The sequence below is a fragment of the Eulemur rufifrons genome, chromosome 7 (genome assembly GCF_041146395.1).
Source record: "Eulemur rufifrons isolate Redbay chromosome 7, OSU_ERuf_1, whole genome shotgun sequence".
Lineage (NCBI taxonomy): Eukaryota > Metazoa > Chordata > Mammalia > Primates > Lemuridae > Eulemur > Eulemur rufifrons.
In genome coordinates this window covers 239,583,046-239,597,209 of record NC_090989.1, presented here as the reverse complement: position 1 = coordinate 239,597,209, position 14,164 = coordinate 239,583,046, and the positions used below count along the sequence as shown (strand labels likewise).

General features: G+C 35.8%; 1 protein-coding gene across 1 annotated transcript in view; it reads right to left on the bottom strand.

The window, feature by feature from the left end:
- Positions 1–4,062: 4,062 nt before the first annotated feature.
- The window catches only part of LOC138387285 (ADAMTS-like protein 1), a 192,995-nt gene continuing 182,893 nt past the window's right edge, over positions 4,063–14,164 (bottom strand). Inside the window, exons 10-13 of the mRNA XM_069474226.1 lie at positions 13,181–13,231; positions 8,559–8,763; positions 7,135–7,282; positions 4,063–4,312 (exon numbers count right to left, since the gene is read on the bottom strand). Of these exons, the coding sequence (XP_069330327.1) occupies positions 4,224–4,312; positions 7,135–7,282; positions 8,559–8,763; positions 13,181–13,231 (493 nt within the window). The 3' untranslated portion in view covers positions 4,063–4,223. The remainder of the gene's footprint in view (positions 4,313–7,134; positions 7,283–8,558; positions 8,764–13,180; positions 13,232–14,164) is intronic.

Genomic DNA, 14,164 nt, shown 5'->3' with positions numbered 1-14,164 from the left:
CCCAAAGGAACTACCATATCCTATTGCTTGTTCTGAGCCATCAAAGAACTAGTGGCCACTGAAATATATCTGGGAAGAACCTGGCTCCCCAAGTGCCCAATTAGTCCTCACTTTCTCTACCTGGGATGCCTTGTTTTAGAGATCAGGAAGTCTGGAAAGAGAAAGGCAGCGCACCTGAAGCCTCCAGGACATACCTTTTTCTTTTCTTTGCATTTTTTTTTTTTTTAAAGCATGGCTCCCTTAGCAAATTAGGTATTTGGTGGCCTGTTAGTGGCCTAAAGGAGTTAAGGAAATGAACAATTTCCTTCCTATTCCAAGTCAGATCGGATTTTTAAGGTTAGCTGAATGACTTCCTGTTCAACAACCTTTCTTGAAATGTCCAAGAGATCACCGCTGTATCATTTTTCCTCAAGAAATTAAGCTGTCAGAGGGGTCAGAATAGGTACTTGCCTTAAGGTAGTAGTGATGTTTATGCATACATCTCTACAAAGACTAAAAGTAAAGGATAAAAATAAGAGATAGAAAATATGGCAGTAATTTTTTGAGCTTCTACCTGATTACCAAAAATTTTCTGATACTCCATCAAATAAAAGTAAACTTTGGAGGGTTTCAAAAAAGACCTAGAAAGCTATTCCCATGTATTTTTCAGTAGATGCAACCAGATGGGCTCAATCTGGCATTTAAAGGATGCATCCTAAGTCTAACAACACTCTCAACAGCTAGAGGCAAATTCAAAATGACGCAGTTCGAATATTAACAGAAGAGAATTCCATCAGCATTTATTCCATCCCCCCTTTCTAGTACTAGAATGGCACTACTGTTACACTTAGAAAAATGCAACTCCCTAGAATCTCATTAATTGTAGACATCTATCTTTAACCACAATTCCTTCTGTGTTAATTGGGTAGCAACGATTTTTATTGATTTCTCAGATGAGATCCATTGAAGTTCATTTTATCATTTTTATTTATAAGATTGTCTGTGTTTGATGAGCTTCACTGGCTAAAGCACTCTATCGTTTAGTCTCAGTTCAGGATTTGGATCTTGTTTGCATTGTTTTACTCAATGGGGAGAAAAAAACACCTTGCTGGTTTTCAGGAAAACCTGATAAAAACATATGTTAATACCTGGATCAAGGCAAACCATGATCACCAGTGAAAAATCAGCTCAGAAAGTATGACTCCCACAAATGAGTTAGGAATTCATGTTTTGCATATCAAGAAAATATATTCATTACAATATTCCTAACTTTCTGCCATATGAATCAAATAAATCATGAATAAGCCATTCTGTTGTTAGTGAAAAAAAAAACCCAACATCTAGAAGTATTTCTGAATAGAAGTTGCAGCTTTACATGATGAATCTATCTATATATTACCATACTGTGATCCAATCTCCATACTTTTTTCAGTGACTCTATGAGACTGACATCTGTATTTTCTTCTTCTGCATGGTGTTTAGTTTAGTGGAATTATAATGTTGGTTGTTGGTACATTCTTCTATAAAGTTTTAGTTCTTGGCAATTCAGTTTTTAGTCTTTTATCATAGTTTTCTTCTAAACATCTTAGAGTGGTTGCTTTCCAACATATTTTTGGCCAGAGTACTAACTAATCTTTTTCTTACATTTTGGGATTACTAAAAGTATTTAACATTTAATAAGGGTAAGTTCATATACTAAAGACTTTAATCTGGTGATTTTCCTGTATTATTTAATCAAGACAGGTTGGTGATAATATTTTCACTTTCTGTATGGGGAAATAAATGATATCTGCTGCTTTCCTATGGCCCTCTCCAATGTTCGCTAGCGCCAAAGCAGAAGATAATAGTTCTGCACCACTGTTCCTGCTTCACTGAAGCAGTTCAGAAGTGATAGCCACAGCTCTAAAACATCACCATTTAATTTGAGCAATGTGAGTCTCCTCAGTGGGGGGAAGGAAGGACTTGCTGACAGTACATCATTTTTTCATTATGCTTTGGAGAGTAATTATAGGTTGTTACATACAGTTCAAAACTGGTATATGGGGTTTAAAAAAAAAGAAGGAATTAAGACCATGCAAAATTATGTTTTTTAAATTCAAAATCAATGAAAATAAAAAATAATAATGTGACACTTAGGACCTTTCTTAGAGTTCACTGCACTAAACATGTAAAGTATATTAAAATGTGGAAATCATATACCTTTCATTACATTATTCTACAGCTGTCATTTATTTCATTTGGGTATAAAAGTAATTATTGTTCTGAGCATAATAGTATACAGTTCCTTTACCCTGCACCACCACTCCAATTACAATTTACTTCAATTCAGATTAATCATGCCAAGATGGCAATTCTATTACACTAAGAGTAAAATTTAATAGTCTCATATATGGCTATAGTTTCAATGGCTAAAACTATGTGTTTGACTACTTTAGAGACTTTATTAAGATTAAAGCTAAACATAATGCATCTTAATCAGACCTTTAGTAGAAAAAAAAAAAAACATTAGAAAATATGGTGGACCATGGACTATGCAATGCTTCTGCAGAAGCATTAAATGCCACTTACAACTTTCATTTCAGAGGCATCTAAAAATGGAAAAGATATTTCATTAATGATGTATGATGTTTTTATTTATCTTCACCTTTGTTATTATTTAACATCAGTTAGAATGCAATATTATAGATGGGGTTATGCTTTAGACCAAATGACAAAATATAGTGTACAAGGAGAGCAGAGAGTTTATTTGGTTTTAAGCATATTTAACCCAAGAATACATAAAAGGAGTAACCAGCTCCAATTACATAGCATCTTTCTGTGTCTTAAATAAGATGTTAGTGGATTAAGGAATTCATGCCCTTTTAAAACGAACTGCTTACTTCCTCTTCAGCAACAGGAAGGCCTGTCAAACTAGGTACTAGCAGGAGAAAGAGGAAACATTTTAAGCTTCATATATCCACTTGAAGGTTGCATTGTGATCCTAAACTACTGCCTTTCTTCCAAAGTTCTGCAATGGTTAGTTGCTTTTTCTTAAACAAGTATAAAAGGTTCCTGTAGTAACTTTACAGAAATAATTTATGTTTTGCTTAATTGTCCTTATTTTAAGTAAGAAATGTTTTGCCTAAGGTATGTCCCATTTTTCTGTGAAATCAAATGACAATGTAATTTCCTTACAAATGACCTTTGGTTATTGTACAAATCTATATTTTGGATTTCTTGTCGAATCTCTTATAGTTTAGAGTGAGATTCAGGAACACAATTGTGTTCTGGCAAACCACATCAGATTTCAAATCAAACAGGATGAACCTGAGAAAATTCTAAATTGCATCGAATATATAGATTACAATGCTAATTTATATCTCCAGTAAAATTTAAACTATGGGTTAAATTTGGAAAGCATTTCATATTCTACATGCTATACCATGAACTTCTGGAGGGAGTATAATATGTCTTGTGTACCAGTGAATAACACAGAGCCTGGCACTTATAATAAATGCATAAATTTAGAAAACCTTCAACCTAAGAAATTGCTTTGGTCATAGATAAAAATTTTTCAATAAAGTACATTCTCTTATTTGTAAAATTGATACAGCAGATATGCCTGTCAGTGTTTTCTAGTAAAATCAATATATATACTTATCAATCAATCAATCAATCAATAAAATTTGTCTCTCTTCATTTCCTCTTCTGAAGCATCTGCCCTTGATGAAACTGAGTAGGCATGGAATCCTGATCAAGTGGGGCAAAGACATGGGTCCCCCTCTGATACCAATGCCAGCACGAAAGGGAAAAGAAAAGCAAATAAACTCTCTTTGCCCTCAGACATGTTTTCTTTACCCTTTAATTTTTGTGAATGGCTATATTGCAAAGCTGGGAGATAAGGACTGTGAAAAGCGGACTGGACTTTCACATCAAATCTATGTTACATCATCAGATGCAGCCTGGGCCTTCTCACCTTTGGTTCCTTGCCAAGAGAAAAGGTCAGGTCAGGTTTTGGAAGAGGGTAAGCACTATGCCTTCAGTTTCTTACTGGAGGCAAAATTAAAAAGTATTTGGAGACCAATCATAAGTTTTGACAAACACTTTGAAACTCATAAATCCCTAATTAGAGTGCCCAAAAGCCTCATTTCACCTTTGGTAAGATGATTACACTTAGTTCAGAAGCCAGAAAGCCACAATCAGTGAGGCACTGCTTTCTTTAAACCAATCAGCTTCAAAAGTAGAACAATTTGTGCTTTTAAAACTTACGAGGGCTCTTCTGACACAGCAGCTCCTTCTTCTAGCTCCTGAGCTTGCTTGTACCAAGGCAGCTTGGCCTCCACTGGAAGTTTCTCTGAGAATTTAGCGCATGCACATATAAGAGAAGAGGTTAGAACCAATCTGGAATTTCAGGGAAATTCCTTTTTTTCCTCACCAATTCTTTTTTTTTTTTTTTTGAGACAGAGTCTCACTCTGTTGCCCAGGCTAGAGTGAGTGCCGTGGCGTCAGCCTAGCTCACAGCAACCTCAAACTCCTGAGCTCAAGCGATCCTCCTGTCTCAGCCTCCCGAGTAGCTCGGACTACAGGCATGCACCACCATGCCCGGCTAATTTTTTCTATATATATTGTTAGCTGTCCATATAATTTCTTTCTATTTTTAGTAGAGATGGGGTCTCGCTCTTGCTCAGGCTGGTCTCGAACTCCTGAGCTCAAACGATCCGCCCACTTCGGCCTCCCAGAGTGCTAGGATTACAGGCGTGAGCCACCGCGCCCGGCCTCCTCACCAATTCTTAGCTTTGCACTGTGCCTAGAAGTTACTATGTTGTAATAATAAGTTTTTAGGTAAATGGCTGCCTCTGATGATGGTTATATCAAGAAAAGTAAAATAGGATTTTAAAAAATGTTTAATAATACTCATCTGTATTTATGCTTCCTCTTTATTATGTTGAGTAGCAAAAGAAAGTCCTTTTATTATGACAGTCATCATAGCTCTAGGAATACTAGCTCAGTATGCATATAAAGAATCATCAAAGTATCTTTTCACTATTTCCTATTGAAAAGATAGTGCAATATTTACTTTTTAAAACAAACACAAAGTATAATCAGTTACACTGTAATATTTTTATAAATTCTAACTTCTTTTTGCCTTTTGCCTAAGTATGATCTAGATCACATTGTCAAAAATCAGCTCTGCCACTCCGAAATTCACAAAACATTGCTTTAGATACCTGACTCATTCAGTACTACCCAATTGCTCACTGACAATTGGAATATGTACAACTTAGAGTTCAAAACCCATAATTTGACTGGTTTCACCTATTTATCTAGCTTTGGCCAAATAATTCAGAACAAGCTTCCTAACTACTTGCTGGGAAAAAAAAAATGTGGAGGAGAAAAATCAAGAGGGAGGTTATCATTGCTGCTACAGAAGTAACTGCCAAGATTCCCATTCTGACATATTTATTAGGGTCATTTATAGGCATATTTGCCTTTATAGTATGAGCCAATGAAGCTTTATCACCATTTTATAACATATAATTGCAAAGATGAAAGAAATATATCAATATATATATACACCATAGAATTATATGTTATTTTAATGATGTTTAGAGAGCCAGTCTCACTTCTTAGTTGTGAAAATCCAGATCTCATTCTGGATAGTAAACCACAAATTGCTTTTCCTTCTCTGAAGTGGCTTGGTGAAGATAAAGCTAATAAATAACCCACCATTCTAAGTTAGGAGCATTACCTCTTGTCCTCTATCTGCAGCAATTGTTTATAGTCAGAAAACAAAGCAAGTGAGAAATGTAAAACTGCCATTGCCCAAAGGATTTGGTAATATTTTAAACACAGTAATACAGTATCTATATAGACATAATTTTATAATTACCCTATCTATTCAAATTAAATGACCTGGTGAAACTCTCTCTGACACATGAGTTAGCTGTCTTTCAATGACAAAGCATTCAGTTTGGCACTAATAGGAGGAGTGCAATACTTTACTATTGATTTGAGCTGAATCCTATCTGATGTGCCTGTGGCGACCTCCTCCTATATTTGAGGACACTAATGATAGTCAAGAGTTAAAGGTAACATTCGAGCAGAACTTACTGTATGCCAGGCATTAGGCTAACCACTCTACATTGTATCTTATTTAACTCTCACATGAGCTTTGAGATAGATACTATTATTATTCCCATTGCACAGATGAGGATATGGAGGCTCAGAGAGAGGAAAATTTATTAAAATTAATTAGGATTTCTCGTATGCTTTTGTTCTTTGGTTTCATTTTATATTATTAATTTAGATTTTATGATGTCATTCACTTGCAACAAGGTACTTTATAGTATAATAAAGAATTACACTGTGGCTGATTTTCAGAGACATTTAATGGTTTAACAAAATAAAATGGCTTAAGAAATGGGAACCATATTTAAATATTAAAAATTAGAGGTTTATAATAAAGAATTCTTTACTTCTGAATGGTCTGTGACTTTGAATTTTTTGATTTCATTCACACAGGTAACAATACTTGCACGAAATCAGATCAGTATTCATGCTAACCTGAGAGACTAGGTATAATTATAATAAGTCTTGTTCACTAAGTAGAACTTTCTAAAGTTCCTATTTAATAAATTATTTGTAATATCTATTAAATTATGATATATTTCAAATTTTATTTCAGATTATGGTTCTGGAATTCAGTCTCATATTAATGTTTTAATTTTCAATATAAAAGTGACAGTTTTCTGTCTTATCAGTTTGAAGTATGTGATTTCCCAATGTATTTCAGGCTTAGCAAAGTAGACACACTTGGATTCATTCCCTGTTTACAATGTCAAGAAATGTGGACAGTAAATACACATTTATTTCTATAATATCTGATCTCTCTTTAAGTAGTTATATCTGATATTTTTCAGCAACAGTCTTCAAACAATTTTATGACTTGGGAGATAGTTATATAAATAGATTTCTATATGCAATACTTAAAAATTTGTAATGAAAACCATTGGAAAGATTTAAAAAAAAGAATCAAGTTCATTTAGTAGAGTCTAAATTATAAAGAATTTGTACTAAGAATACTTAGGAGACTTAAAAATATTCCAAGGAGTTTAAAACAGCACCTGCATACACATGAGAACGAACAGACTGGTAGGAGAACACCTGTCAAATTACCTTTGGGTTTATAGCAGGGAGTGGGTATGATGCATTCCTCTTTGATGTGGGGCTTTGTTTTCTGGCTACAGCCTCCTGTGTGCATTCCTCGATGGTCGATGCAGAGGACCACACGGTACCTGAGGCCCTGGCCACACGTCACCGTGCACTGGAAAGAGATTGCAAGAGAAAGACTCACAGGCAAAGTCTCATGTACTTTTTTTCACTTCCCACCCAAGACTTTAAATCTAAGGCCTCCTTTTTAGATGAGGACTCCTGGCAAATTTATACCACTTCTTACCAGTCCTGGGATCTTTGTTCTGTGAGGTTAGATTATTTGAGGTAAAGCTGGCTAAAAATGGAAATCACTTTCAATTCTTTATCTTTGGATTAATCAGTCAGCAATCTTTAAGCACCCCCTGTGCAAAAAATCTCCAACCAAGCACCCTCCAAAAGGAGAAAAGAAACTGTAGAGTGTGTTAAATTTTGATTTGCAACACCGCATTTTATGACTTTGCTAATGACTGCTATGTCCAAAAATATGGAAAATGCTTCCACGTGACTATTTAAAAATTTAAAACCGCCATCATAGCTAATTTATATCGTGGCGTGGCCAATCCAGTTGATTATATTGAAATGGAAAAAAGGTTTCAAGGAACTCATTCAAAGGCCAGATGGCAGACAGAGATAGCACCGCCAACGGTTCTCCACGTCTGGTAGCGTGTCCAGATACAGAAAATGTCACAGCTCCTGATCTGCTGCCACAAAGCCACAGGGCTCAGTGAAGAGGCTTTTGTCATTTCTGTGGCTGAGGGACACAATGGCTTATTTCATCTTTCTGTTTCCTTTGCCATTTCCATTTTTGTGTTAGCAGCCAGGAAATCCAGGATAACATTTTATGTTTAATGACAGCAGGTTTCCAAAGTCTACAACTTTTTTGTTTTAATTATCCTACCTCATCCCGATTTTAATTTTTGTGCTATTTTCATTTCACCCTTCCCCCCCCCCCAGTAAATACTATTCATAGTAATTTTAATCTACTTAGACCCTTTTTGGATATAAAATATAATAAATAAAAAGTGAAATCAAACTTCTGGTCTACTGAACTCTATCATCAAAGCAGCTCTCACAGATTCAGGATCAGTCATTCAGCATCAATTACTCTTGAAAGGCATTAGCTTCCCTTTGCCATCTGAGGGAACGTTATCTGGGAGGCAATAGGGGCTTCTGGAAATAACTTGAAGAAAGACATTTAAAAAAAACATCATTTACTTTTGGTCATGCTGGATTTGGGGCATTCACTACTCCAGGAGCTAAGCTGGTAGGCTTCTAGACACCTCAAGAGGAGGAGTGTGGAGCCGCACAGGGTACCGGGTGGGGCCATGATGATGAGAGGGAAGAGTGGCCTTACTCTCCTAATGAACAAAGAAAGAAGGCACAGTTACCGGAGACCACTCCTGTGCCAGCCATTTAGGGCAGTCAAAAATGTTGCAGGGCTGCACGATGGGCATCTTAGGGGTGTACATGCATTTCCACTCTTCCACTGAAGTGACATGCCCCTGGATGTCCTCCTCCACACAGGAAACTGCCCGGCTCTGGATGCCCCCCCCACACGAGGAGGAGCACGCGGTCCACGGGGTGGCCTCCCACCTACAGAAGCAAGGGTAGTCATCAGGGCAGACATGCACACGGCCAGACCTCCTCAGTGACCGGCAGACCAACCCATTCCCCGTGCCTACTGGTATGCTCAGCTTCTGAGAGGCTACAGTCCAGAGAACCAAAAGCCATCTGTTGCCTGAAATCTGATGAATAAGAGAGAGGCATTCACCGTTGGCAGCAGTGCTTTGTAAACCATGAAGCTCTACACAAATATAAGAAATTACAGTTTTGAGAGCTGTCCCACAAAGCTATCTGCTCTGTCTCTAACCTACTCGAAAGGTGTAGTCCTTGGCCCTTCTTTCTAGACTTTCCATATATATCTAATTGATTTTCATAAACACATTAAGCATTTATGTCAAGACTAAAGTTGGATAATCAGTGAACACTAAACTTTTGCACTTGGGTTGATACTTTTTATTTTCATTGTAGTAATAATTTATTCCTTAACTTCTGGGTGTTTTTTGTAGGAGAAGTTCATAAAAGATCCAGGTAAACAAAAGACTCTCCTTTACTTCTGCAATCATGAGCTTTGGGACTACACAGATTCAGCACAATTCTGATGTTCAAATTGTGCCATCATTAAGCTGAGGAAAAGAAGTGTTACTATAGGCATTATCTACTTATTCTCTAACTTTTGAAGGATGCTGGTAGTTAGAGTTCCTCCAGTAAAGAATTCCCGGAACTGTGAAGAGGTTTGGTTTTGGTTGGAAGGCTAATGGCATCTGAATTTAGACATACAGTTAAGTAGAAAATAACAATATTGTCAATAACATTTAAGAGAATTCCATTGACTTTTCAGAGCTCTACACAGCTTTGAAGCAGTTGGATCCAGATGTAGAGAGATAATTTTGCCTAATTCTTTTCTCTTTTTTATAGATTTAGAGAATGTAGAATTTCTAAAAACAGAAACATTGGGACTGAATGAGCTGAGCTTGTATTTCTTACACATATTCTCCTTATTGATGAGGATATTAAGGAGCTTTAAGCATACTCTTACAATTATTGGAGATGTGATTTCAATGAGAGAAATAAAATGTCACTGAGTTGATCCACTTGAATAGCTAAATTTTAGAATACTGCACAGGCATATCATTGAAACATTAATATTTCTATAAGTAGGATTTTGTGAATATTGTGAGCTTGATTTCTCTTCTGCATGAGTCTCAATAATGTGTGTTTCTCAGTTACAAAGAGTTTTTCTTCACACTTTCTCTGCACTGTTCGAGTTTAGGCAAGAACCATTGTCTTCACTGCCAAAAGCCAAAATGTGCTGCCAAATACAATATTTTCCTATACATGTGTCCCCAGGAGACATATAAGAAAATGTCATTATGGGGAAACTGAGGCCCTCTGCTTAGCTCCTAGGAGATTTTCTAATCTCTTTCAAGAGAATGAAGTAGCTCTGCAGAGAGTTTCTCTTCCAAAAGGATAAGACCAATTCTCACTTGCCTCCATGTAAATCTTTGGCGGGCTTCCTTCTGGAGGTGGATAACAGGCCTGACTCTATAAGCACATATTCACATTAGATTTGATGTGACAGAGAAGTAGGAGTAGGTTTTTAAATGTACATTTAATTGCTCAGAATATTAAGATGCCATAAAAGAGCCTGTTTTCTAATTGGTACTCTAAAATCCCTAAACTTGACCCTTCTAAAGGGAGAGTGATTAATTTCTGTCTCAACACTTGGACCTGACCATATTTCACAAATGGTAATAAGTATCCTTTTCAATGTCAGTGATCACAGAAAGACAAACGACACTAATGTTATTCTGAGAATTTAGAGTATGGTTCCAGCATACAACTCCAGTTCTATCTGTAAAAATTATCATGTGAATCCTCTGTAATAATAGGATTATGTGTAATTTTAAGGCAAAACATGTCTGGGTGATTTAAAGAAAGTGTAAAAAAAGCTGAAAGAGGGCATCGGTCAGGAGGTCTTAAAACCGTAACCAGGTAAGTGCTTGGAATGAAAAAAGACATATCCAAGAATCTTGAAGTAGAAGAACATTAAATGAATTTGTATATCAGACATTTTGGCTTTTAATGTTTTTAAACACACAGTGTGTTTAGTTTAAGAAATTCTCACAATTAAGAAGGATGTAGAAAAGTGGTATATATTAATTATGAATCAGGATAATTTATCAGAGTCCATTTTCATATTATGTTCAAATAGGTGTTACAGTCAAAGACTGCAATCAGGAAAGAACAATCTAAAAATTCATCAAATTATGTTTTGTACCTACACTTGTGGTCTTAAATCCATTTAAATAATTTAAATAAGTAAAGCTTTTTGCCTTGATCAGTGGGTACCTGCCATTTGAGAACCATTTTTGAGCCATAATTCCTTTTATTAAATGAAAACACATTTGTAGAAATAGCTTCCATTTACTAAGACTTTATTAGTAAAGCTGAATAGCTAACTTTAGAACTAGCTCAGTATCAGAAATACAAGGGTTAGGAAATGCAGTCTATTTGCTAATTGTCCTTTCCCATTGTGATGCACAGACATGCCAAAAGTGTACACAAGGACATGGTGCAAACAAACATCAAGGAGGACCGTTTCAATTTACCACTGGACTTTAGGCATTTGGGGGAAATCTCAGTCTATAAGAGATCAAATTTAATCTAAAATAGGCACTAGTTCTTATGCCAGAGAAATATAAACAAGAGAGATCATAGATATGACAGAAATCTAGGAGCTGCCATTACAGGAAAAATATAAACATGATGTTGCTCACTCCTGACATCCAACTTTGCCTTTATCTTAAAATGTATGGCTTTCACATAGATACATGTATCCTATGAATAGCATTTTACAGATAGAGAAATCGAAACCAAACGAAATCTTGGTTCAGTTAAATTAATTTTTTGATATTTTCATTAAATTCTTTTAAAGAGAAGAGTTCTTGATCAAACCAGCAAATGATGATGCATCAGGAAAATTCTAAAGTCATTTATTTTCTTTATCAATATAGTCATAGGAAAGCGGGAAGGAGCTGAGTAATGAGGTAGCCACTTAGTGAAAGAGTTTAAAACAATAACAAAAACAATATCTACTATAATCAAATCCCCCTTCTACATGTGACCATTATGGGAAAAGTGAGTTTCCTGCCAGTCCCTGGGAGCATTTAAGTAGATACTGGATGACAACCTGCACTGGTGTATATGTATTATATACATATCTGTATGTATTTATACATACAGAGAATATATATAAACTGACTATATGAATGCATATATGTGTAAATATATACGTTTACATATCTATAAGCATAAATACGTTTATGAGTGGTTGTGACTGTGGAGAAAGAATGGGAGAATGAAGCATCACTGGGGTGTTGGACTACCTGACCTCAAGGGAGCTCTATTTGGATGCTAATTCATTAGGTATTTGGATATTTTCCATTAAACCTTGCTTTATTTTACAGTTCAGAATAAAATTATTTTCTGGGCTTGGTTTAGTTTGGGACAGAGCAAACCACTATGAATTATTTCAACTATTTATGATGTGATCTAAACCCTTGGTTCTAAATAGCAGCTGATTCCCTGAGGGGCAAATAAGCAAAGAAAATAGAGCAAAGGTCTATTTCAATCCCAAATCTGATTGTGCTATCTGTAGAGCTGTTTCCAACGTGGCAGGGAGTACACTCACAGTAGCTAGTACACTTTTCAGCTTCTCCAGTTTTCTTATGAATATATTATAAAGAGAACAATTTCTTTTAGAAGTTCTTGAATTACTTTTGTTCCTTTTTCTAGTTTTAAAAAGTCCTATACTTTAAAAAATCAATGCAGCGCGCTGAATTTTATGTTTTTTTTTTTAAAAAAAGATCTCCCAAAATGTTCTGAACAATAAGAATATGAAAAAATTGCTCTTTTGTACTTAATTATAATTTCTTTGAAATAAAAAGAGGACATTTAAAGCCCCTGTGTAGAATAATAGCACATCTGGAATTCCATGTCCGTGGTATTGCAATAATACTTTCGGCAGTGTTTGCTTAACAGTTAGCAACAGTGCTTTAATGGCTAGGGTCCTATTGCAGAGGAAACATAGAAAAGGACAAAGGGAGTGAAAGAAAGACAGAACATAAACCCATGCACTGTATCTAATCAGAGTGAATTACTGTGTCCACTCCAATGTAATATGATCCTATTTTAAAATGGGTTTTGAATGACAAGCTTACAATCTGAGCATGCCAGTATTATTAGTGTTATTCAAAAGCAGAACTCAGGATAGCTTGCAAAATATACCATCTACCATCTTTTTGGTTTTTTTTTTTTTTTAACAGAAAAACACATAATCTATATATGTGTGTGTGTGTGTGTGTGCGTGTATATATATATTTATCTATATAAAAGCAGCAGAAGACTGATTTGCTAATTCTAACATCAGGATGATTGATTTACGTACCGAGGAAGGGGATGGTAGAGGTCATAAGGCATGATCTGCTTGTATCCGTCACTGTTAGGAACAATAATGCCAACCCTCTGAGTAGAAGGTACACACAATAAAATAAACACTAAATGATTACATTATACAATTTTTTATACAAATGCAAAATAACAATAATAAGTCATCTCTGAAAAACAACACTAAAACAATTCAATATCTTAATGCTAACATATGCTTTAGGATGGGGCAAGTTCTTTGAAAGGGCACCATTTACTATAATTAGTTCTCTGATCCAAGCAGGAAATACCACTGGAAGGGGTGGTGGCAAGAAAACTTGGCACCTCATCATTAACTATGACACAATAAGCTTGTAAATGTTCTTTAATCCCCAAATTATACATCCTATGAGGTCATTATTATTATCATCATTATTAATGTTACTTCCAGATGCTTACCAAGCAATTGCAGTTACTGTCTCACTTTTGATGAAAGAGAGAGCTATCTACGGACCTCAGAACTGATGATACTATGTAACTGCATTAGCAAATAGGTTTCTCTTCTTGGCAGATCTAATACCTGGGAAACAGTCACTTAGGTATTTTATAAGAAGAGTGGGGAACTACTAAACATAATAGGCAACTATTAGCAAAAGCAAATTTCCTACCAAAATAAAGGTAGGCAGTTAAAGTGAGATAATAAATATGAAAGATTTTTTGGAGTCTATAAAATATTGTATAGTGTTAACTGCTATTACGGTGGTGGTTGTGATTGTCATGGCTGCTGTTAGTATTTCTAGTGCCCTGGGAAACCTGTGAGGTTTAGAGACAGAGTAGAGGCCAAAGTATCCACAAAACATGACATTATGAGCTGTGCGGAAGTTCCTGGAGGTCTCTAGGACTCTACTGACCCACTCTAACCTACTTCACTGATTTCACTGAAAGCCTCCAATTGGTAAGACTGGGCCCTTGCTGAGTCCTAGTCCCCTGGCTTGTGGAGGATTTA